Genomic DNA, 25944 nt, shown 5'->3' with positions numbered 1-25944 from the left:
GACTGATAGTACAATAATGTCCATACGAAGATTCAGAATCCAACTGATGTCAGTAGTTAAATGAATTGACACATCTACCCCTCTCGTTAACATCAAACCATTAACAGCATGAGAGCCACCTAAGCTGGTCCGCGCACGTCGTGCTGCCCAAGTAATCTGCTTTTAGGGCAAGTCGTTAGGATGGTTAAAAAAAATCTTAAAACGTGGGTTTCCTTAGTCATCTCAATAATCTCAAACTCTTAACTCTAACTCTAACTCTCTCATAAATTCTTATATAAAGCTCTTCTTTTGCGACTCTGCAAGAACTCCTCAGTCTCCTCATCAGTTCAGTAGTCATTCTCTCAGTGGAATGCAAAGGTGAAGTCTCGTAAGATGGAGTTTCCGGCGAGTCGATCGTTATAGCCATGGCTAGGGTTTGATGAGCTAGATTGAATCGTCAGCAGTAGAACCCATATAAATCTATAAATCCCTCTCTGGGTTGTTCTCTAATGGCTCGACAAGGGAACGCTTTTGCCCTTTTGTTGGACGAGGAGGGCGATGATGTCACGACCCTTGTCGCCAACGTTGCCGCCAAGGTTGCATCTTTGTCCCCTATGGATACGAAGCAGCAACCGCAGCAGAAGAATCAGCAGTCTGGTTCTGTTTCTTTGGGTAAAGGGAACGAAACCGGTGAGTTTTTAGGTTTTTAGTTTTGTTTGGTTTAGGGTTTTTTTTTTTTTGGTTGCTATTGATTCTTGATGTTTGATGGATGTTTGTTTGTTCCTGATTAATTGTAGTGAGAGCGGAGGGAGGGAGAGGAAGAGATGACCGTGGACGTGGGTCGGGGAGGGATGTTGGTGGGCAGTTTGGGAACGGCCGTTCCAATGGTTACCAGCGCAACTATGGGAATTCTAATGGGTTCGCTGCCGATGATACCAGGCGAGGGCGTGGTACCAATGGTTACCAGCGCAACTATGGGGATTCTAATGGGTTCGCTGCCGATGATACCATGCGAGGGCGTGGTAAGGGAAGAGGTGGGCATGGGCGTGGCCGTGGAAGAGGAGGATTCAATGAGGATCGTAGGTTTGGGAATGGAGGTCAGCAGAAGTTTAGTGGCAGTGAAAATCAAGGTCAGGGTGGTGGTGATGGTGCTGGTGGTGATGGTGATGCTGGTGATGGTTGGGAAGAGGTTGGTGGTTCTCATGGTCGACCTTTTAGAAAGGAAAACAGGGAGTTCAGGAATGATTATCGTAATGGAGGTGGTGAGAGGAGGCAAAATTATGGTGAGCGTGATGGGGGGAGGTATAGTAGGAATGAAGGACAGAACGGTTTTGATAAGAAGGAGGAACAGTTTGATTCTAAAGATCAAACAGGAAACAATGGGAATAGCAACAATGGAGGTGAACGGTATGCTTGTTATAGCCTTTAACTTATCTCTCCTAAATTAATTTCCTTTTTGCTCAGTTCTTGATCTATGGTTTCTGTTGGCGAGATTTCTTGGTGCTTGTTTGTTCTTCGGAGCTACATTATAGAATAAGATTATGGGAAATTAATAGGAGACTGTGAAGTTGTTTCTCTAGAAAGATTTTTCCTGTTTGTCGTAGTTTAAGTTCCAACTGTATCTTACGTTGGTTACATATTGGTAACTTCTTTCATGCAACATGCTTAATTTGACCTTCTCATTCAAAAGGCATTATGGTTCTGCATTGTCTCGATGTTCTGCTAAATTTGGTTTTGGAATGGTTTTGATTAATGGCCGCGTGGAATGAATTCTTTATAGTATATATTATTCTTTGTTCACTGAGGTTGGGTACCATTAACTTGCTTCTCATTTGGAAATGGGAATTCTGCTTTGACGTGTTATATAATTCGATCCTATGTGTTAATTTTTAATGACTTTACACCATTAATGCAGCTGATTAGCTTTCCCAGAAGGGCTTCTTAAAATTGTATCATGTTATTATGTTATAATACTTACATTGCTCAATGCTGATTTTTTGGATAGGGGTGCTCCTGAAAACACTGAAGTGCCAAAAGCTGCAGAACCTGAGCAAGGCAAGTCTGAACAAGTGGCATCTCAAGACATTGCTGACAAAAATTCTCTAGAGAAAGAAGAGGAGGATAAGGTAAGTTTGTTGTCTTTGCAAAATAGTCAACTCTGATAAATGAGCCCCATCTCAACTATGTAGGGTCATCTTTGGTAATCCTTTTGATCCAATCTGATCTAATTATAATATTTTTATTGTCAATTTCGTGCAGAAAATGACCCTTCTCCAATATGAGAAACTATTGTCCGAAAAAAGAAAAGCCTTGGAAGCGTTAAAGACTGAAGAAAGAAAGGTTGCTCAGGACGAAGATTTGGAGTCGATGCAACGTGTCGGAAAAAAGAAAGAGGAAGACCTTTTTATTAAGCTGGTGGGTGAAGTAATTATTAATGTTTCATTCTCTGTTGTCCTGTAATAAAACCAGTTGTTTCTGATGCCTTCTTCCGTAACACAAGCTTGGAGAAGGTAGATATAAGAGGAACCTATGGAGAATGTGGTAAAAAAATCCATAGTGGAGTCCGACCACAACGACCAAATTGATTGTCTTCATACTATGTTTTTCATAATCTTCTGTTGTTTATTCTACTACTATGTTTTTCTTATCCTTGTCTGTTGTTCCAGAAATCTGAAAAGGACAAGCTTAAAAAGAAGGATAGCCTTGAGAAGGAAGAGAAAGTTCGCAAGGTATTGTTTGTTCTGGTTTCAATTATCATTTGTTTGACACATTGCACAAAATAGCAGGGCATAATGACCCACTTTCTATTATATAGAATAACTTATGCCATGATATTGTGTGGATTATAAGTGACAGCTGTTGATATTTCCTCACTTCTGCAGTTCTCTTATTTGTCTTCTCTGTTTCTTCTTACCTGCCTGTGTATTACATGCTATTCTCAATTGGTTGACGCCATTGAGGACCCTATTTAATTGAATTTTATTCGCGATGGTAGGACAATTTCAAACCCTAATGGTTGACCCTAGGTCTTAATGCAAACTGAGAACAAAGGTTATAAATTTTTAATGCAGAGGTTCCCATTCCTAGGTAGACTAATGCATGGGACAGTTAAAAGTAATGGGAAGAATAATAACAAACTGATTCAATTGAAACGGTAGTTCAGCTGTAGTTAACAGATTTAGAACTAAACAGAATTCCAAATCTAAAAATCGGAGAAAAGAATAGCAGAGATCAGATCTAAGAAAGGAAGGATTCAGGAATATGAATAGAAACCGAGTAACAGAATATGAAGTAGACTGACAAAACAATTCTGATTTACCACAGAATATGAATGTGAAACTAACATTTCTACAATTAGATAGAAGTATTCAGTAATTAATATCAGGATTTGAGATGTTAGAACAGATTATTTACTTGCGAACCAGAATGTGAGGTCAGGACTACCTTGATTTGGTCCACAGAAAAGGGGAAAATAGTACATGGATGAGTAAACCGAGAAAATAAGAGAGAGAAAGGGGAATTGATGGGAGGGAGATAGAAGGGGGGAAAAGGAGAATATCCTGCTAGCAACGGGAGAGAAGAATATTGCAAGAGAAAAGCGTAACAAAAGGGGACTATAACCAGTTCTCACAAGAAGAAGAAAGGAGAGGAGAAACGAGAGCGAAGAGATGATAAATCTTGGAACACGATAGCACTCAGAATAATAATATCATATTCCAGTCTTGCCTCTTATATAATATTTCAGTGATATACTCTTAGTAGAAAAAGAGGGTGGGCCTTGGTGCAACGGTAAGGTTGCTCCAATATGACCAAGTGGTCACGGGTTCGCGTCTGGAAACAGCCCCTTTGCGAAAGCAGAGGTAAGGCTGTGTACATTATGACCCTCCCCAAACCCTGCAGTGGCAGGAGCCTTGTGCACTGGGTATGCCCTTTATACTCTTAGTTGAAAACCTACTAAGCATCAAAGTCTCAATAACAACTTAAAACAAATAACTAAAAGCAATGTAAACATAAAACACGACTCTACTACTCAACACATGCCACAAAACTAAACACCTATCACAATAGGAACACTACCCCTATTGTGAGTAGCCAGCCTTCAACAAAAAGAAAGAGGAAGAAAAAGAATTGTGGAGAGAGAAAGTACAGAACTGTGATGGGGGAAGAGAGAGAGAGAGAGAGAGAACCCAAACTCGATTTCAAGCAAAATAATCTGATTTCATTTCATAATTCACTAGCGTTATGGAGTATACAATCTTTAAAATAGAATCTAGAATTTTTAATCAATGTAAACTTCCTAACAAGGAGTATAATAAAGTAAGACTTCTAAAAGAATGAAAATACTCGCTAACTTGACTTGCAGACAGAACTGGGCCCCACTGCTAATAAGAGATAAGAAAGACCAAAAATTGTAATTTTGAAATCTAAAGAATTACAATTAATCTGCCCACAATTAATTACAAGAGAACCCAATCTAGAAAAATATTGTGTTTTACCCCCGATGGGTCTTGGGCTTAGCTAATGGGCTGGAATTCTTGACTTTGACAAATAAGCTCTTATCTTTTATATTAGTAAAGGTGTGTTAGCGCAGACAGCAAACATTTGGGCAGAGTAAAGCTGATCTCCGAGCACCATTGCTCTAGCACGCGTGGGCTTTGGCTTCCAAAGCCTGTCATAACGGTTTAGCCCCATGGCTAATGCATCCACACCAGGTCTGACCCTTTCTGAATTTTTTTTTTGGTTTGGGTGGGGAAAATGAATGATGCACTTTATTTATAAATAAGAAATATGTGCTTGAAACAAAGGATGATTCACTTTATTTATAAATAAGGAAAATGAGCTTGGAAACAAAGGATGATTAGCATGGAAATGTGAAACGGCTGAATGCGGTTCATCATTAAGAGCTCTAACATACATGCACTCCTTTTGACAGCCATTTTGGGGAGGGGGGAGGTTGTACATGTGACTTTATTTTATTATTATATTGTATGTGGATGATTTAAGGTCAAATATTGTTGAGCAAATGGTCTGAAGGTCAAATGTATTAGGTTTACAGTGGATTGATGGAAGTAAATGTCATTCTCATTATTTCAATGTGAAGAAGATACTGAAGATGTGTTAGCGTGAATTCAGTATTGTATTTTACACTTTCAGTGGAGTATATTTCTATCTTAAAGTTTATGGAATCCCTGGTTTCACTTCTACTTGAATTCTCTCCATGGCATTGGATACTTGGAAGATTTCTTCGACATAAAAGTCCCCCTTTATTCAGTGTGATTCTTATTGGCTATTATTCATTCGTTCTTTCATCAGCCTATTCTCCTGTTGAAATGTATGTGTTTGTAATTTGTTTCATGATTTATAAGAGAGCAAAAATGTGGCAGCTTTGAATTTTGTGCTGGTGAATTGGAATGATATTTGTATCACTGATAGGGGAAGAGGGAAATGTAAGCTTACCAATTTGAGAAATTATGTTTTTGTTATTGTTGTGCAGTCAATGGACATAACTCAGTTCCTGGGTCAACGTGGACGGGGTCGTGGACAGGGTCGGGGTCGTGGGCATGGTGGATTTAGGGAAGAACCTCAAGATAGTGAGGCTGCTCCTGCACCTCCCATTAAGGCTGCTCCTGTACCTTCCATTGAGGATCGTTTTCAATTCCCAGTTTTAGGGGGTGCCGCTGTTAAGTCATGAGTGTTTTTTTGTTAGGCTGATTAGAGTTTCCCCCCTTTTTTATTTTTTATTTTTTGATGTCCCTATTTCATATTGTTCTTCTGAGATGGATGCGGATTTAATTTTCATATTGGAAAGATGGATGCGGATTTAATTTGTTAAGATTTTGGAAACACGATTAATATTTATTTTTGTTATGATGAAATTTTGTTAGGAGGTGTTTCTACCATTCTTTTAATTTTTCTACCAATTGGCATCTTTTGGTTTTAACATGACTAAGAAGCACATAGAACATGATTGAGGGAGGAAACAATCAGGCCACAGGATTAGGTAAAATCCTCCATAGGGTGCCAAAAGTCTGCCCATGTGGGTAGCTGATCCGGACTCCCAAAAGTCACCCACGATCAAGATACAATCACATTTGCGGTGGGAATTTGAAGAATAAAATGAAGAACTTTATCAGCATTTCTTTATAAAGGGTTAGATTGTACAATCCATCTTCCCCAAAAATTTTGCCTAACCTCTCTCTGTCTCTCTGTTTGCCTCCGTTGGCTGGCGAACCTCTGCTCACTCTTGATTTCTCTTTTCTCACGTCTCTCTCATGTTTGACCGAAAGCCCTCTTCCCCATTCCCCTATCGTATCCAATAAGGGTTTCGGTGGTTGATTAAATCCGTTCTCTTTGGGATAATTATTTCTTCCAATTCTTCTAATAGGGGGAGTGGATTCCACTATGAGCAGTATTTTCAGGCAGGAGGTGGAATGGTCATTTCTCCTCCCATGTGAGGAATTGGAGAAATTGAAAGAGACAGCGAACTGGAAGGGATAACGATTCTTCTCTTTGACAGCAAATTTCACTGTTCCGGAGAATGATGGGTTTGCCATTTGAACGTTTTATTTTGTATTTGTTCTACACTCTGAATAATTTGTGTTAATTTGTGTTCTGTAAATTTGCTCTTTTTAATAAGGGTTTTTCCGGACAATGAAGTCTTCGATGGTGCTGCATTTATTCAAACCTCCATATTATAATATCTTTGTCTCTTTGGCCATCATTATGTGATTCAATGGATATGAAAATGCAAGGCAGTGGACTAAAATCTCCTCCTCTTCAGTGTTAAATTTCTGTCATACCATTCGCCACATTATAACTCAGGCTTTCCTTCACACCCGGCGGCCGGGCTGCAGTCGGTGCAGGAGCGAGGAAGACAAGCAATGACTGCAACAAGGTCATCGTTGGGGATTGACAATTTAGTTTCCATGAGCTTTTACATTTCTTCAATGATTTCCTTTTACCCCAAAAAAGACAATTTAGATTTAAAAATTCAAATGACATATTTATACTTGTATTAAAAATTGTAGTCACTCGTAACCTCCCATCTTCTCTCTCTTCCGGCCACTTCGCCTCCGCCTTCGCTTCCTCCTCTATTCCGGAGAATTGACCATAACAGAAAGACACAATGGGACAGCAGAAGCTGCGGCTGAGATGTTATGAGGTGAGATGTTGGTTTTAGAGAGAATATTGTCTATTCCATCGTCAATCAAGGAGTTGAAACCAAGCTATTTCCTAAAATCGAAATTCACTGGATCAGCCAACGCTGATTCTCCTCCCTTTTATTCCGTTTCTAGTTTTTCCTCCTCTTGTTGTGCCATGACAACTTATCTCTCAAAAAAAACCAAATTTCTGAGACCATCGATCTTTAATTTGCTCATAAAACCTGGGTTTAGCTCTCTTTTTTCTTTTTGGTCTTGTAGGGAAATGGGTGTTTTCAGATTCTTCGATTTCAAATTGGATTGTTTGGTAAGAACAGAACGTTTGGAGCCTTAGGATCCTTCAGCCACAGAAAGAACATTTTCTGATTTGAGGAATGAAAACGGAAGGGGGCTGGGGCGGGGCGGCGTGTGGGAATAGTCTGCAAGGGCAGGGCTGGGGTTTGCAGTCTACAATTTCCTCCGGTCTTCAACATTCCGCAGGAGTGGTAAACAGCCATGGTTTGGTCCTTGAGAAACACCACCCCTTGTCTCTCCTTCTTTGTGAACTTGAATTCACCTACTTCATTCTTTTTCATGGCAAATCCTGTTTTGAAATTAATCGAAACAGACGCTGCAATTGCATCAGTGTTGGTGGGTTCCCATTGCCATTTATTCTTGCTCTTTGGAAAATCCTATACTGGGTTGCGTTCTGTGTTTTTTAAAGATTAGAAACATGATTTATCCTCTCCTATGGATTTGATTTCGTCTGAAACTGCTTTTGTGACCGAAAGCTTCTCTAATGGCTTCCAAGGCTGTTTCTATTGGGGGATCTTATACTCATCAGTTGGGTAGGTACGCTTCAAGCCTTCGGGGTTCCTGGTTTACTATGATATGGAAAACTCCTTGTATCTGCTGCAAGAACTTGTTTCCGAGCATGTTATAGGCCGGCGAGGGAGGAGGAGGAGGAAGAGAAGGAGAAGAAGGGAAGAGGGCAAGGTAGAGTGAGAGGGAGAAGGAGGAGAAATTACAAGAAAAAAAAAACAAAAACACCCATTTAAAAAAAAAGAAAAAGAGAGAAAATAATTAAGGGTAAAATACTAAAATATGGTTCCAATCCATCCATTGTAACTACCTTGGTTACAAACAGAACCCCACCAAGTTTAGATCTTTTCCCCTTTTTTTTTTCTTCTGGTAAACTTTGAAGTAGTCTATATCCAATTTGGTTCATTCCAAAAAAAGAAAAATTGATAGCTCAAGTTACCTATTTTTGCATAAATTTTTTTCTATAAAACATACTTAGGATTTGGAATAGTCTAGAATATCCAGCCATCCCCCATCATGTGGAAGATGATTTCTCATGGTAGTTTATTTTTGTGGGTGATAATTCTTTTTGTTTCCAGCTATACTATCATAGAGGGAAGAAATATAACAAGAGAAGATTACTTGGAAGCAAAGCGATTAGTGAAGCTTTCCCGTCGACCCAGCATTAAGAGCATTCAGGTATAAAATTTTGAGTTTTTTTTTTTTGGGATTGGGCTCCTCCCCTTGGAGGGCATCACCCAATGAGTGACCAATGAGGCATCCAATGGTTGGGTTGTGCCGCATACATCTCGATGACTGACTGGATACACGCTGAGATGTGTGCGGCACAACCCAACCGTCGGATGTCTTGTTCGGTGATGCCCACCAAGGGGAGGGGGAATTGCCTAGATCTATCAGATAGTAAAAAGATTTACAATATTGATTGATGTAAAGTATGCTTTACAATCACAAGCTACTAATGTTGAAAAGATTTACCAAATCCCCATGAGTAAAAAAAAAGATAAAAGAAACAACCTAAAATACCCCAGCATCCATCTCTTCACTTGGTTTTTTGTTTCTTTATTCAAATTTTTATTTTTTATTGAAGTGGGCCCCACCCTTCTTCTTCCTTCAATGAAGGAACACATTTGCAACAGTTTTTCATGTGTGATAGGAAAATGTAGTCAGGCCCGATACTGCCACTGCGTAAGGGTGTCAACCGGTACGGTTTTGGTATGGTACCAAAAACAGGTACCCAATACCAATACCGTACCATATTGTTTAAGAGTCCCATTTCCAATACCGATACCGTACCGCTTTGGTACGGTATAAAAACGGTATGGATTCGGTATAAAAACGGTATAAAATTCGGTTAACATCTGACCAAAGAAAGAAAAGAGAAAGAATTCGGTTCTTGTTGCGTCAGGAAATCTCCGATATGGTCCACCTAGGATGAACCAACAAAAAACCGAGTGAGCAAAGGAGAGCCGGTGTGGCTTCGGTCGAGGATTCTCCAATGTCTAAGTTAGTCTCCATTTTAGCAGCAGTTCAACTTCGCAAAAAGTGAGATGAGCATTTGAGCTTCATACCTGAGTATTTATAGAGTGATAAAAGGGCGGCGGAGAAGAGTCCTCGTAAGCTAAGAGCCCTATTTTTAGTAGGAGGCTGTTAGGTAGAGTTATATTCGGAAGTGGACTCTTCATTTGGTAAGAGTCCTTATTTGAGTGTGATACAGTTTTGTCGTTGCATAACGATCAGATTCGGCAGATTCAGCGTATCCTGTGACTGTCAGGATGTGGTAATGTGGCTCCATGATTCGGGCGACACTACAGTTTTTGCTTCGTATGAGGGTTCGATTTGGGATATCCGACCAATGGCTGATCCTGGAGGAGTCGGCCCGGTTGCTGACTATTGGGAGGTCGGCCTGGCTGCCAACTTGGCCGAAGTCAGCCTTGCTACCGACTAGGGTGAGGTTGGCTAGGTTGATGATCCTAGGGAGGTCGGTTAGGTAGATGACCCTAGCGAGGTTGGCCAGGTTGATGACCTTGGCAAGGTCGGCCAGGTGGATGACCCTGGCGAGGTGGGCCAGGTTGCTGACCCTGGCAAGGTATGCCAGGTAGATGACCCTGGCGAGTTCGGCCAGGTTGATGAGCCCGGTGCAGTCAGCCAAGTTGATGAGCCCAGCTCGGTCAGCCAAGTTGATGAGCCCGACGCAGTCGGCCAAGTTGATGAGCCCAACGCGGTCGGCCAATTTGATGAGCCCAGTGTGGTCGGCCAAGTTGATGACCCTGGCGAGTTCGGCTAGGTTGATGACCCTGGTGAGTTCGACCAAGTTGATGAGCCCGGTGCGGTTGGCCAAGTTGATGAACCCGGAGAGGTCAGCTTGAGAGTTCTACTCGGACCGGATCAGGGCGTGGTTCCTTCTCACGACCAGGCTCTTCCACACAGCGCTGAATTGGACACGCATCAATCTTTGATTGGGGTTGCTTTTATTACTTATCATTCCCACGGACAACTACTTGCAGAGACAGCTAGGTTGAAAAGACTCCAAGTTGGTTAAGGTGGAAAAACTAGAATCTGCAAAGACCATTAACATTTGACCAAAGAAAGAAGAAAGAAAGAGACGAGGTAACGATCTGCAGTTGCAGAGGAAATTCTTTTAATCAGAAAAAGTAAAAAAGGGCAGTTATACACCTCTTGGGTTTCTTCTCATCAAGAAATTGTTAAGTAAAAATGGTTTTCTAACTCGTTCCTTCCCTCTTTCTAGTTGCAGCTATTTGCCTGCTTTCAGTTCCCCATTCGTTCTAAAGAGAGATTCTATTAATGACGAAGACAAAAATACAAAAACCACTTTTGGGTTGGTTGTTGATACTTTTTTTTTCTTCCTTTTGATAAGGGGGCCAATGATTGAAGTTCAGCCTTCAAGTGAAGTCTAGTGCCCACTGCTTAGTTGAGTTGAGATCTGAGGAAGCTCTTCTGCTTTGGGTGTCACGAGGAAGCCAGGAAGGGCGAAGTGGAAAGGGAAACTGGGAAAGGCCGAGAGTGAAACGATTGAAAGTTAGGGATTTAGGGTTTAGCCTTTAGGTATTTTTTTACTTTACAAGTTTACCCCCCAAAATGGTACGATTTTGTCATAGTTTCGGTATAACGGTAATATTTCGATACATATCGACGGTATTGATTTAAAAACTGATGCCGTACCATACTGAGGTCAATACCATTTTTGGTACCGTATCGTACCATTTTTGCAACGGTACGGTTTGGTACGATTTTACGAGGTTGGTTTCAGTTTTAGTATACGGTTTCGGTTCCAAATTGACACCGTACCCTTACCACTGCGGCTCTTTTTGGCACCCTCCCCCAATTCCTGGCCTTTGGAAGTTATTTAGCTTACTAGTACGCCAGCCCTCGACCTCTAGTCTGGTGACTCTGTCCTTTACCCACTTTTTCTTTCCATTATAAATGGAATTTTAAAGGCTTTTCTTTCCAGAAGTTAAAACTCGTATAAAACCTTTCACTTTTAGGCACCGTTTGATATCGTTACGCGGGTTTTTGTAACGTTTCTCACCAAAAACGTATTTGGTGTTTTTGTTTGCAGAATAACGTTTCTGGGTTGCAAAATGGTGTTTGATAAACCTGTTCCAGGAGGGTTTTGTGAGAGAGATTTGTGAGGTTTGGGATTTCATCGGGTAACCATTTTTGACATTAGTATACAAAATGGTAAAAACAACAAATACTTGTTTCTACAAAAACGTTATTGTTGGCATAAATTGTTATAGATTTTGATTTATGGTTATAGAAACACATAAAACAAAACAGGTTTATCAAACGGTTTTTCTACGCTATTTATGTGTTGGGAACACAAATAGTACATAAACATAACGTTATCAAACGGTGCCTTAGTTTGAGGGTTCTACTGCAAACGTGTCATAGACATCCCACCAAATCAAAGTTTAATGAAGTCCATTAATGACGGGTTTCAACTAAACCAAGAAAGGTAAGTCACAGATTTAACGTCTCTTACCATATTCTTACACTCTGAATTTTTGTAATAGAGGGAGGAAATTGGGTGAGAGCAGGAGAAGGAAGGGGTGGATGCTGGTGGCGGGGTGGCGGAGGTGGTGATGCAAGGTTGGTTTGCAAGGAGGAGGGTGGGGTAGAGTTGTAGGAGAATGGGGAGAGAAAGGAGGGAGTAGTCAAGTAAGTGCTCTTTCGTTGGACACGGAGAAGAAGAAGAAGGGTGGCACTCATTTTAATTAGGGTTAAATTAAAGGTGTCAGTCCAGTACCGAAACCATATACCGCAACCGATACCGCACCATATGACCGTACCGTATCGTACCGAATACAATTCGGTATGGTACCGGTATGGAAAAATGGTACCGTACTGACGGTATCGATATGAAGGTTAAAACCGTTGGCACATACCGATACTGTACCGTTTTATCGAATACGGTATTGTACCGAATTAAAAGCTATATATATATATATATATACAATTATATGTCTATATATATAAGTATATATGTATTTTATATACATAATAATTTATATATACAATATAATATATTAAATATAATATTTTCAATATTTCATATTATATGTAATAATTTTATCAATTTATATATAAAAAATAACATATTGAATACCATATATAGGTATAATATTGACTGCCATACCGAATACCATAACGCATAAAAATCGTATCAAAATCGTATCGAGTTAGTACGGTATCGGTATGGGAAATTCACCATCTATCCGGTATGGTACGGTAACGGTATGGGGTTCTTGATTTCTGTACCGTACTGAAACCGTACCGGATTGACAACCGTAGGGGAAGGGGAATTGCCTAGATCTATCAGATAGCAAAAAGATTTACAATATTGATTGATGTAAAGTATGCTTTACAATCACAAGCTACTACTGTTGAAAAGATTTACTAAATCCCCATGAGTAAAAAAAAAGATAAAGAAACAACCTAAAATACCCTAGCATCCATCTCTTCACTTGGTTTTTTGTTTCTTTATTCAAATTTTTATTTTTTATTGAAGCAGGCCCCACTCTTCTTCTTCCTTCAATGAAGGAACACATTTGCAACCACCCTTTCATGTATGAAAGGAAATTTAGTCAGGCCCAAGACTGCCACTGCGTAAGGGTGTCAACCGGTACGGTACCAAAAACAGGTACCCAATACCGATATCGTACCATACCGTTTCAGAGTCCCATTTCCAATATCGATACCATACCGCTTTGGTATGGTATAAAAACGGTATGGATTCGGTACAAAAACGGTATAAAACTTGGTTAACATCTGACCAAAGAAAGTAGAGAGAAAGAATTCGGTTGCTGTTGCGTCAGGAAACCTCCGGTCTGATCCACCTGAGATGAACCTGCAAAAAACCGAGTGAGCAAAGGAGAGCCGGTGTGGCTCCGATCAAGGATTCTCCAATGCCTAAGTCAGTCTTTGTTTTAACAGTAGTTCCACTTCGCAAAAAGTGAGATGAGCATTCGAGCTTCATACCTGGGTATTTATAGAGTGATAAAAGGGTGGCGGAGAAGAGTCCTCGTAAGGTAAGAGCTCTATTTTTAGTAGGAGTCTGTTAGGCGGAGTTATATTTGGAAGTAGACTCTTCATTTGGTAAGAGTCCTTATTTGAGTGTGATACGGTTTCGTCATTGGATAACAATCAGATTCGGCTGATTCAACATATCCCGGGATTGTCGGGATGTGGTGATGTGGCTCCGTGATTTGGGCGACGCTACAGTTATCGCTTCGTATGAGGGCTCGGTTTGGGATATCCGACCAATGGCTGATCCTGGAGGGGTCGGCCCGGTTGCTGACTATTGTGAGGTCAACCTGGCTGCCGACTTGGGCGAGGTCGGCCTTGCTGCCGACTAGGGTGAGGTCGGCTAGGTTGATGACCTTGGCGAGGTCGGCTAGGTGGATGACCCTGGCGAGGTGGGCCAGTTGCTGACCCTAGCAAGGTTGGCCAGGTAGATGACCCCGGCGAGGTCGGCCAGGTTGATGAACCCGGTGAGGTCGGCCAAGTTGATGAGCCCGGCGTGGTCGACTAAGTTGATGAGCCAGGCACGGTCATTCAAGTTGATGAGCCCGGCGCGGTCGGCCAGGTTGATGACCCTGGCAAGGTCGGCCAAGTAGATGACCCTGGCGAGGTTGGCCAAGTTGATGTGCCCAATGTAGTCAGCCAAGTTGATGAGCCCGGAGAGGTCAACTTGAGGGTTCTACTCCGACCGACCGAGGCATGGTTCCTTCTCACGACCGGGCTCTTCCACTCGGCACTGAACCGGACACGCGTTAATCTTTGATTGGGGGTTGCTTTTATTACTCATTGTTCCCATGGACAACTACTTGCAGAGACAGCTGGGTTGAAAAGACTCCAAGATGGTTAAGGTGGAAAAACTAGAATCTGTAAAGACCATTAACAACTGACCAAAGAAAGAAGAGAGAAAGAGACGAGGTAACGATCTGCAGTTGCAGAGGAAATTCTTTTAATCAGAAAAAGTAAAAAAGAGCAGTTGTTCACCTCTTTGATTCCTTCCTCATTAGGAAATCGTCAAGTAAAAATGGTTTTCTAACTCGTTTCTTCCCTCTTTCCAGTTGCAGCTATTTGTCTGCTTTCAGTTCCCTATTCGTTCTAAAGAGAGATTCTATTAATGGCGAAGACAAAAATACAAAAACCACTTTTGGGTTGGTTGTTGATACTTTTTTTTTCTTCCTTTTGATAAGGGAGCCAATGATTGAAGTTCAGCCTTCAAGTGAAGTCTAGTGCTCATTGCTCAGTTGAGTTGAGATCCGAGGAAGCTCTACTGCTCTAGGCGTCGCGAGGAAGCCAGGAAGGGCGAAGTGGAAGGGAAACTGGGAAAGGCCGAGAGTGAAATGATTGAAAGGATTAGGGATTTAGGGTTTAGCCTTTAGGTATGTTTTTACTTTACAAGTTTACCCCCCAAAACGGTATAGTTTTGGTATAGTTTTGGTATAACGATAACATTTCGATACATACCGATGGTATGGATTTAAAAACTGATACCGTACTGTACCGAGGTCAATACCATTTTTGGTATCGTACCTTACCGTTTTTGCAACGGTATGGTTTGGTACGGTTTTACGTAGTCGGTTTTGGATCCAAATTGACACCGTACCCTTACCACTGTGGCTCTTTTTGGCACCCTTTCCCCATTTCCTGGCCTTTGGAAGTTATTTAGCCTACTAGTACGCCAGCCCTCGACCTCTGGTCTGGTGACTCTGTCCTTTACCCACTTGTCCTTTCAATTATAAATGGGATTTTAAAGGCTTTTCTTTCCGGAATTTAACTCCTATAAAACCCTTTCACTTTTTAGGCACCGTTTGATAACGTTATGCGTGTTTCTCACCAAAAACGTATTTGGAGTTTTCATTTGCAGAATAACGTTTCTGGGTTGCAAAATGGTGTTTGATAAACCTATTCCAGGAGGGTTTTGTGAGAGAGATTTGTGAGGTTTGGGATTTTATCGGGTAACCGTTTTTTGACATTAGTATACAAAATGGTAAAAACAACAAATACTTGTTTCTACAAAAACATTATTGTTGGCATAAATTGTTATAGATTTTGATTTATGGTTACAGAAACACATGAAACAAAACAAGTTTATCAAACGGTTTTTCTATGCTATTTGTGTGCTGGGAACACAAATAGTACAGAAACATAACGTTATCAAACGGTGCCTTAGTTTGAGGGTTTCTACTGCAAAGGTGTCATAGACATCCCACCAAATCAAAGTTTAATGAAGTCCATTAATGACGGGTTTCAACTAAACCAAGAAAGGTAAGTCCCAGATTTAACATCTCTTACCGTATTCTTACACTCTGAATTTTTGTAATAGAGGGAGGAAATTGGGTGAGAGAGGGAGAGGGAAGGGGTGTGATGAGCGATAAAGTAGTCCACCATTCAGAGGGTAACCCGAGGACTGAATCAGGCCAAACCCGAAGGCCGAGCGGAACCAGCCGAACCAAATGGTGAGGCCCGAAAATGGACACGGAAGGAGAGGACGATCACCCCAATCGCCAACACGGTCGAACACCATGGCCGAACACTACGTTCGTCGAATACCGAGCCAAACCCTCCCGGTTCGGCCTCACGGATAAGGATCACTCAAAATGAGTGTCGAGCCGAGTAGCCTGATAGTCTGATGCCTGCTAAGCCTAACACAACAATGAAGGTGCAACTCATTCGCCACCGGCACCGAGCACGGCGACCGAGCACTTAGAAGCACGACCATCCGAGACCGAGACCCCTCCAAAAGCAATAACCACGGTGCGTTCAAGATCACGGGGCCATGTCAGCATGCCCCGACAATCACGGAACGCGGATCAAATTACACTCCAATAAGGACTCTTGCCTTGTTAGGAGTCCAACCCCGGGAATAACTCACCACTCCATATGGAAGAGTCCAGCCCAAAGGGAACTCTTTCCATACAAGGACTCATCCGGCCGCCTCAACTCATCCTATAAATACCTTGGTATGGAGCTCAAACGCTCATCTCACTTTTCACTAAGTTGAAACGTTGTTGCATCGAAGACCTGACTTAGGCATCGGAGAGTCTTTGGCCGGAGCCACACCGACTTTCTTGTGCTCACTCGGTTTTTTGTAGGCTCATCCTTGGGCGAACCGGGGAGCGGAGCTTTCCACACGCAATAGGGTGGATGCCGATGGTGGGGTGGCGGAGGTGGTGATGCGGGGCTGGTTTGCAAGGAGGAGGGTGGGGTAGAGTTGCAGGGGAATGGGGAGAGAAAGGAGGGAGTTGTGAAGGAGGTGATCTTTGATGGACACAGAGAAGATTAAGATGGATGGGGCCCATTTTAATTAGGGTTGAACCGTTAAATACACATACCCTCTAAAATGGACCCAATATTCCTCATGTACCCCTAAGGTTCTGACAATTCTACACACACCCCTTGAAAATTCCACGTACACCCCCTACTTTTCAACATAAAGCCATTTAAGTCCACTCTGTTAATTTTAGGAGTTAAATGCAAACGTGAAGAAGGTAATGTGCAATTATACCCTTTCTAGGGCTTAATTACCAAAATACCCTTAAATTAAAAAACAAAATAGATAGAAGTTGAAAATACCCAAATTGCCCTTTCGCCCTTTCCCTTTTCCCAAATCACCCTTTTGCCCTTTCCCTTTCTCCCCTAAATAAGAAGGCTTTGGGTTCAAAGCTGGAGCTAGAGCAAGAACGGGTTTAGGTTTGCTGAAGTCGAACAACTCGATTTTCTGTGCCGGAGGAAGGGAAATCTTCAGCGATGGTCAACGAGAAGTAGATCTTGGGGTGTTCAATTTTGGCAATTCGATAGTTTGAGGTTTGGCCTTGCATTGAAAGAAACCATTTTGATAATTAATGTTGAAAGAGAACATATTGACGTCTCCACTCTCCTATTTTCCGCTGAGGTCTATATAATCAGACACTGATATTTCTAAATCTGGAACCCGAGGTTTCGACGTCACCGGAGGTGTAAAGATGTCATCAAACACCTCAGTTTCGAGCTTAGGAGGAGGTAGAGATCCAAAGCTCACTGTTCTAGAACAGAACGAACGAATAGGATTCTACCGCTTTCTCTCTCTCGCTGTCTTTCTCCATCTGACCTGACTGCAAATCTGAGTGATATGATTTGTTGATATACACAGAGAAAGAGAGAGCCCAGAATTCTTGATTTCTTCGAAACCCACTAAAACCCTTGACCCCAGCCCTCTCTCGGCCCTCTTCCTTCCTTCCATCTCTCTTACTTGTAAACAAGAACGACGCGCACGATGGAGAGGAGGAGCAGTAACGAAGAGGAATTGGCGAAGCTCTGGAATGAAATACCCATCCATACGTCTCCCTCCTCTGTCGTCGCCCACTCGAATCGGAGGCAAGCGAAGTTCTTTAAGCTTTGAAGAAGTGAAAACCAAAGAGAGAGAGAGAGAAGAGATAAAGAATTCGAAAATGGGAGTGTTTGAGAAGAGACTGGCAGTGGAGAGGAGAAGTGAAAGGAGATTGGGCTATGGGTATTTAAAGTGAACCATATTAGCAGCATCAATATTAGCATTGGAAGCAGTAACAATATTGAATTGCAGAGGAGCAGCAGAGAAGAAGGAATCATTGTCTCGACGTGGAGCAGAGAAGGAGCAGAGAAGAAGTTACCTACAGGTGGTCGCCGCCGGAGAGGAAAGTCGTCGCCTTTCTTGGTTGGGTTAGGTTGTTAAGAACAAATAGAGCAAGGCAAAAAGGTCTTTTCAAATTATGAACAAATAGGTCAGGCAACAAGGTCTTTTCAAATTTTAAGAGTAATTAGAAGAAAAGGTAGTTTGGCCAATAAAAAAATTTTTTAGTATTTTACACCTGAAATTAAGGAAGTGGATTTAAATGGTTTTAGATTGAAAAGTAGGAGGTGTACATGAAATTTTCAAGAAGTTCATGTGGAATTATCAAAACTTTAGGGGTGCATGAGGAATATTGGGTCTATTTTAGGGATATGCGTATTTAACCCTTTTAATAAAAACTAAAAAACGAGTGAAGAGGGAGAATGATGCTGTGGTAGTTTAGGCTGTTTTTTTATTTCTTTTACTCTTATGGAGATTTGACAAATCTTTTCAACATGGTAACTTGTGATTGTAATACATAATTTGCATCTATCAATACTTTAAATCTTTTTTTTATCTAGTGGATCTAGGAATTTCAACTTGTTAGTCAAAAATCCAACACCCACACACAGAGGCACAATGCACGTGGTGGAGGTAACGCAGGCGCGCCAGAACCTTTGATGCAGGCCCAAACGGAACTGGAAACGGCCTATCTTAGCTTCCAACTAGGACGAAACGGCCTATTCCAAATGACTAAACAGTCTGTTCCAACTTACAGCCAGGCTGAAACGGCCTGCTCCGACTAACGAAATGGCCTGTTCTAAGAGGTCAAAAATGACCGATTCTGACTTCTAACCAAGACGAGAAGGGGATCCTTCCGTGCCTAAGTAGCTCTAAGGTCTTTTAGATAAAAGCAAATCGCGATGGACAAAGCAAAAGAAGAAGATTGAAGATCAAATTGCTTACTTGCAGTCTGTATCCGATTGGAGTCATTACAACTTGCGAAATCCGACATTGACGAGATTTACAACTTGACGTTTACAGTACAACTGTTCTACGACCAAATCGCATAATCTCACAAAAACGAATTTGATGAAGCTTCACAACTCCGCCAGCCATGGATTGATGGAGCTTGCAACTTGATGTTAATGGTCGCATTCTGAAACACGGGCCAAAAGACAAGATTGCTGGAGTTGTTCTCCAAGCATCTCCCAAAAATGGTTTTGATGAAGCTTTCAGTCTTTCACAACTCTGCCAGCCACGGACTGATGAAGTTTGCCACTTGATGATGATTGTTGTCTTCTGAAACACGGGCCAAAAGACATGGTTGCTGGAGTTATTCTCCAAGCAAGACCTATATGAATGTCCCTTGAAACACAAGCCAATGAGGCATTGGTGGCTGGAAGCCAACTCTAGCAAAAATTACGGAGAAGGATGAAAGATTACATCCTGAAAGATAAAAAAAGAAAATGATAAAATAAAGATAAAAACTAGAGTGTTTTGTTGATCCGTTAGATGTCTTCTCTTTTGCTTGGCTTTTGTCTTATATAGAAGATATTCACTTGGTAACTCCCATAATCAACACTTCCACATGCTTCCTTGTATTGGAGCCACTTTCACTCCAAAGTGCTAATCTCCTGTGCCATGTGGCCATGTGGGGTTTGTAACCTCTCACCATCTATAGTCATGGCGGGTCCCACCTTTTCACTTGGTTATTCAAAATCAAAAGGGAACTCTTTGATGGCCACGTGCAATGCCCGGCCTTAAAGTACAAATAACTGAATCCCAATTTGTGAAATTTGGGTGCAAACACAACTCTTTTTTTTTTTTTTGGGAGTAAGAAAAAAAAAAAAAAAAAAAATCCTCTACAATGCTCTAATCTTGTGGTGCAATGCAGTATGGGCTTTGAGAGCTCGACATGTGGAAGTTGCGACATCCAACAATGCTGAGCTCGAGAAGAATAAAAAAACTGTCTTGCATCGAACTTGCACCATTGGATGAAGCTTCTTCCACATGTCAAGCTCTTAGACTCGCACTGCAGTGGACCGCAAGATGCCCACACTGCAGAGGATTTTAATCCAAGAAAAGCACTCATGATCATTATGTTAAGAATTTTTTATTTTTTTTTTTAATTCTTTTTCATTTCAAAGTGAAGAAGAAAGGCCTTTTGTTATTCAATTTAGTGGGAGATGCTTTTTCCCTAAAATCTCATTCAATATTGATTAAATTGTGCATTTTTTTTGTTGGGTAATATTATCTTATTGATTTATCTTTTATATAATATGTTTATTAATTTGGGAATATATTGTTTGTTCATATAGGCTGAGAATGGGGATATCTTTGATTGTGTGATCATAGATAAACAACTTGCTTTTGAACATCCTGCTCTTAAGAACCATACAATTCAGGTAAGATGTTCATGATCAGAATTTCCATTTCAGATTCTAGCATTACGATTTATTTAAAAATTTTATTGTTACGGATTGTGTTCCATGTCCGGCTGTGTAACATATGTTAACGCCTCCTTGTGTCTATCTGTCTCCTATTGTGGGAGGAGAGAGATAGATATAGGAGGCGCTAGCATATGTTACACATGAAACATTATCACTATTTTTATATGTTTGGTCATAGCTTATTTTGTTTTGAACTCGTCCCATTGTATTAATTTTCAAGGGTAAGAAAACGCTACCTAGTCGCATGCGGCACGTGGCTCCTGCATCTAGACAAAAGATCGTGCGAAATGACCTCCACACACTCAAGGATTTCTGCATTTCCATGGGGACGCGACAGTCATTTAGTGTAGCACCATGTCTAGGTGCAAGAGCCACGCACCGCACGTGACCAGGTATCGTTCTTTTCCCTAATCTTCATATACTTGTTCAATGAAAATATTTCACTATTCGGGCAAGCAGCAAAATTTTGCCACTGCACTTGAAAAGTAGAGCTAGAAAGGAAGTGTTCTTATATCACCCTAATATCAGCCTTTTAATAGACCAGGAAGGGTATAAATTTTTGTAGAATAGTAAGATGAGGGTCTGCAACTTACATTTTAAGCTATAGACCTAAGGCTGTTGGTCACATGGTGAAATAGTGTTGAGAATCTAGTAAAAAATTTAAAGAAAAAATAATGTTGTATGGTAGTGCATGTGCGTAGACACATGATGGGGCGAAATGACCACCCCACCCCCATGAAAGCCAATTTCACTTCTGCTGATCGATGCTTCCACATGCACAAGGCCAAGCTCTTGGATAGAAAACTCTTTCCCGAAATTTAAACATTCCTTTAAACCACTTCACTTATATTTGTACAAAGGGTAAGGAAGAAAGTTCCCTATGATGCCAATGTAGGGGAAATCTGCACATCATACCAATGGCAGTGCAGACAATGATATCATGCATATAAGACCCACATAGTCAGAGCAAGAAAGAAAAAATAATAAAGAATCCTATGTAAGAGGGAACTAATACTCTGACATCGTGGCGATTCTTTTACAAAGAATAGTTTTTGTTAGGGAAAAAGTTGGACACATTGCCCGAGCACCCGCAAGCTAGCATTGAGTAGTTGAGCTAGGGTTTCGCAAATTGCAATTTATTCTTTTAGGATTAAATTACACTATTACGAAATTATCTATAAAATGAGTTTGATATTTTTTTTTTTTTAACTCTATTATACAGATGAAACCAACTTCTATCCCAAAGGGAGTGAAGGAGGGTGAAGGTTCAAACCATATACATGCATTTATAGGACTCAGAGGTGGAGGATGTCCAGTTGGATCGGTTCCTGTTCGAAGGCTTCAAATTCATGACATATTAAGATACAAATCAATTTCATCTTTAGCTTTTGGAAGGAAATATGTCGACCCATCACAACATCAAGTAAGTATAATTGAGTGTGAGTTACATTTTCCATAGGTTCTGTTTGTTTCGCCGTAAAATTTTACCTGAAAATTTTTACTTGAAAATTTTCACTTCAAAAAATTTTAGATATAAAATTTTAAATGTTAAAAAGTGTTCCAATGTTTATTTTTTTATGGAATCAAACATTAGAAGATTTTTTAACATTTAAAATTTTACATTTACGAAATAAAATTTACTGTATTAAATTTTACACCAAAACAAAAGGAGCCATAGGAAAAGATGTGAATGACTCATGGTGAAGAGATACCTTATCTTCATTTCAATTGGATGATGGGACTCTAAAAGTAGTGTCAGACTTTGTACAATATGGGGGATTGTGATCTCCCATTCACCTTCTAAGGGATAATTAAGGCTGCGTTTGGTATGCATTCTAGGCCAATTTCGTATTTTGGAATGATAAAAAAAAATGTTTTTATCGTCTGAGAATGTGAAATCAACCTAGAATGCATTCCAAGTAGGGTTGTAATCGGATCGGATTCAGCTCGAATAGTGCTGTATCCACATCTGCATCCGATTAGCTATCGGACGGATTTAGATAGTGCTAAACGGATACGAACACAGATACGGATCAGATATTTTATCCGTTTACATGTAAATATAGTTTTTCGGATAGCTATACCCTATCCGTATCCGCATCCGTTTAGCTTTCGGACGGATTCGGATAGTGCTAAACGGATACGAACACGGATACGGAAACGGATTTTGGCTATTCATTTACACCCTTAATTCCAAGAATGTATACCAACCCAACCTAAGATTGTGTTTGGTATGCATTCTAGGTTGATTTCGCATTCTCAGACGATAAAAACATCTATTTTTATCATTCGAGAATGTGAAATCAACCTAAAATACATTCCAAGAATGCATATCAACGCTGCCTAAGTTTCCCTTCACTTGTACCGATGATGTGATCATATGAACGGACTTTAATTTATATTATCATTAAGTCTCATACTCTAATATTCATGGTCATAAATACCCTTCTTGGGTTAGATGCCTACAATGAAGAGATTACTTCTTCATAATAGGTGAAGGGAAACTCAATCCAAAAAAAAACCCACGAATCTATGTTGAGATTTGTTAAGTACTATTGCAATATTTCATATGCTTTATTATGAAATTAGAGAAGTAGTTTTCTATCCAGGAGTGTGGCCTACGCCAACATTTTAATGTGTCTGGCTCTCTCCTCCTCAAAACAAGGGGGGCAGAAATGTCTTTTCATATGGGAAGGAGAGAGATAGATAGACTCATGGGAGTGTAGCCTATGCCAGAATTCTTTTTGCTATGAAATTATTAGTTAAAACTTAGAATTCGTAAGCAAAATGATCTCTCTCTCTCTCTCTCTCATGATGAAAAGATAAGTATTATTTTCTTTGTAGAATCACTACTATTTTAATTCAGAGATCTTGACTGCAAAAATAGTGAAGTTAGACAATAGTTTTCATGCACGGCTTGCATGGAGTATAGTTGGATGGGCATAAATGCTCTTTTGAAATGACCAAAACCCCCTCCACCTGTAAAGACAGTATTATGTGCAATAGTCCCACATCGGTACCATAAGGGATTGGATGTGGGCATATATGATATTGGGTTCCCTCCCCTTGTAGACTGGTTTATGAGGGTGAGTTCTTCCAATCGTAACATTAGTGCTTTCATTGACCCGTCCTTTGCGGTTGGCTACTTGGGAGGGTGAGTTCTTCCAATCGTAACAGACAGGCTCGATGCGAGAATCTCCCGTGCACGAGTCTAATCGCCTAATTAATTTTTCAGTGGGCAGTGGTAGAATCACATGGAGAATTTCTCGGATCCAGAGCAAAGGTTAATCTATGGAATCCAACGGTGAAAAACGATAACCAATTTAGCCTTTCTCAGTTCTGGATTGTCTATGAGGAGGACGACGTGCCATTAGAGACCATTGAAGCAGGATGGATTGTAAGTATTTCTCATCATCCATGCAATTAGTAAATTCAAGAATGCATACCAAAAATATGAAGAAGAAGTTGAAGCCATCTTCATTCAATTAATTTCTCTCAGGTATTTCCTCATACGTTTGGTGACCAGCAAACTAGGTTCTTTATATTTTGGACGGTAAGCTTCTTCACCAACTCTAGCTTCCGCTCTTCATGCTTATTTTCTCTCTAATTATGTGAAATTACTTTATTGACTAACTCATTCTCATTAATTTGTTTTTTCCATGATCACCAGAACGATGGTTATAGAAATGGGTGCTACAATCTTTTATGCCCTGGTTTTGTGCAAGTGAACCATAGAGTACCACTTGATTCTACGTTCAGTGTAATGTCCAGTTTTGATGGAGCACAATTTTATATTAATCTCACAGTGTTCAAGGTATACACTTTTTAGAAAGGGAGAACAAGGCTACCTGGTTACGTGCGATGCGCGGCTTCTACGCCTTGACACAGGGCCGTGTGAAATGACCACCGCCCCTCAATGAGAAGGTGGAAATCCCTAAGGGCATGGTGGTCATTTTGCATGACCCTGTGTCTAGGCAAAGGGGCCGCACACCATACAAGACTAGGTAGCGTTCTCTTTCCCTTTTAAAAATTATATGTAAATATTGGTTTTAAAAAGAATAGGGAAAATTTAAATTAAAGAATTTTTCTAGGCATCACTATGCCTAGTGAAGTATAACATTTCACTATTTACCACTTGGCAAAACATGGGCGGGTTAATACATATAATAGAGGACCGCATATTGATCTCAATGACCAAATTTTAGTCCAAAGTAAGCGGGAAAAAAAAATTGCTCAAAACTCTATTCAGAATTTATAGTAAAATTACTAAAAATTGCTTCTTTTGTAATTTTAGCTAATTCCTCCTCTCATTTTAAACCGAAATTATACCAATGAGATGATTGCTTGGTCCTCTTATCACATGGATTAACACAAAGATTATCATGTGACAAAAAGTGAAGCATTGTGAGAAAAAAACCCTAAAAAAAGTTTGGGGGGTGGGGGGGAGGGGGGGAAGAAGAATTAAATTCAGGGAAAAATAGCTCTGATAGGATGAGGCAAAATGACCGCCACACCCCCATGGAAGGCAGAAATCTGTCCCCTATTGATGCTTCCACGCGTATTCCCATTGCCCCCATACTGGCGCAGAGGTCACACTTCCTTTCAGTAACCCTTTCCCTTAAACTTAATATATAGCACTTATTAGTGTTAGTACTGATGCATGTTTTAATTTGGTTGTAGGACACAGAGACCCAGAATTGGTGGGTATATGTAAATGGAGAACATATGGGTTATTGGCCAAAGAACCTGTTCAGTTATTTATCCAGTGGTGCAGCAAGTAGGGTTGATTGGGGAGGTGAGGTTTTTAACTCAAACCCCAAAGGCCTGCAATGGCCTGAAATGGGTAGTGGTCAGTTACCTGTTGGAACCAATTTCGAAGGCCAGAGTTGTTCCACTTCCAGTATACAGGTTCTCCAAGGCTCACAGTGGAATGACTACGGTTTAACTAGCTCTTTTTCAACTAAACCTAATTGCTATAAGGTAATTGATGGTGGACTACAAAATCAATGGGGAAGAGTCATCACCTTTGGTGGACCTGGTGGGACATGTTAAAATGTTGTTAAACTCAATTTAATTTAATGCTAGTATATAAATTAAAGGGCAAAGACAACGTTAATTGGTCGTGTAGTTCCTGCACCAGCATGGTAACCAATGAAAATGTGCACAGAGGCATTGGTTTGGATGTAATTTTTTTATTTCACTTGGGGTTGAAGAGTCTTTTCATGCACAAAAGCATTGATTTGTGTCTAGACGTAGGAACCACACGTTCTTTTTCCCATAAATTAAATTAATTAAAGCTGCATATAGGAATGATTTAATTTATAAGTCAATAAGATTTGTCCTTAACTTTCCCATTTTATTATGTGCAAAACAAAGAACTATTTACTTTCTACCTTTATTTGTGCCACGTGGAGGGTGATGTGGTAATTCTAACGATTACTTATTTAAGAAA

At 40.5% G+C, this 25944-nt stretch overlaps 2 protein-coding genes across 2 annotated transcripts; both read left to right on the top strand.

The window, feature by feature from the left end:
- Positions 1 to 375: 375 nt before the first annotated feature.
- LOC122659412 (RGG repeats nuclear RNA binding protein A-like) lies at positions 376 to 5671 on the top strand. Its single transcript, XM_043854527.1, has 7 exons — positions 376 to 669; positions 777 to 857; positions 930 to 1386; positions 1985 to 2105; positions 2239 to 2394; positions 2646 to 2708; positions 5474 to 5671. The coding sequence occupies exons 1-7, from the start codon at positions 489 to 491 to the stop codon at positions 5669 to 5671; spliced, it is 1257 nt and encodes a 418-aa protein (XP_043710462.1). The 5' UTR covers positions 376 to 488.
- Positions 5672 to 8465: 2794 nt separating this feature from the next.
- LOC122659411 lies at positions 8466 to 25544 on the top strand. Its single transcript, XM_043854526.1, has 7 exons — positions 8466 to 8618; positions 20361 to 20447; positions 21715 to 21915; positions 23728 to 23889; positions 23992 to 24045; positions 24163 to 24306; positions 25173 to 25544. The coding sequence occupies exons 1-7, from the start codon at positions 8466 to 8468 to the stop codon at positions 25542 to 25544; spliced, it is 1173 nt and encodes a 390-aa protein (XP_043710461.1).
- The last annotated feature ends 400 nt before the right edge of the window (positions 25545 to 25944 follow it).

Source organism: Telopea speciosissima, chromosome 4 (assembly GCF_018873765.1).
Source record: "Telopea speciosissima isolate NSW1024214 ecotype Mountain lineage chromosome 4, Tspe_v1, whole genome shotgun sequence".
Classification (NCBI taxonomy): Eukaryota; Viridiplantae; Streptophyta; class Magnoliopsida; order Proteales; family Proteaceae; genus Telopea; species Telopea speciosissima.
Note: the sequence above shows the minus strand (reverse complement) of the source record. Positions and strands in the feature narration are given on the sequence as shown.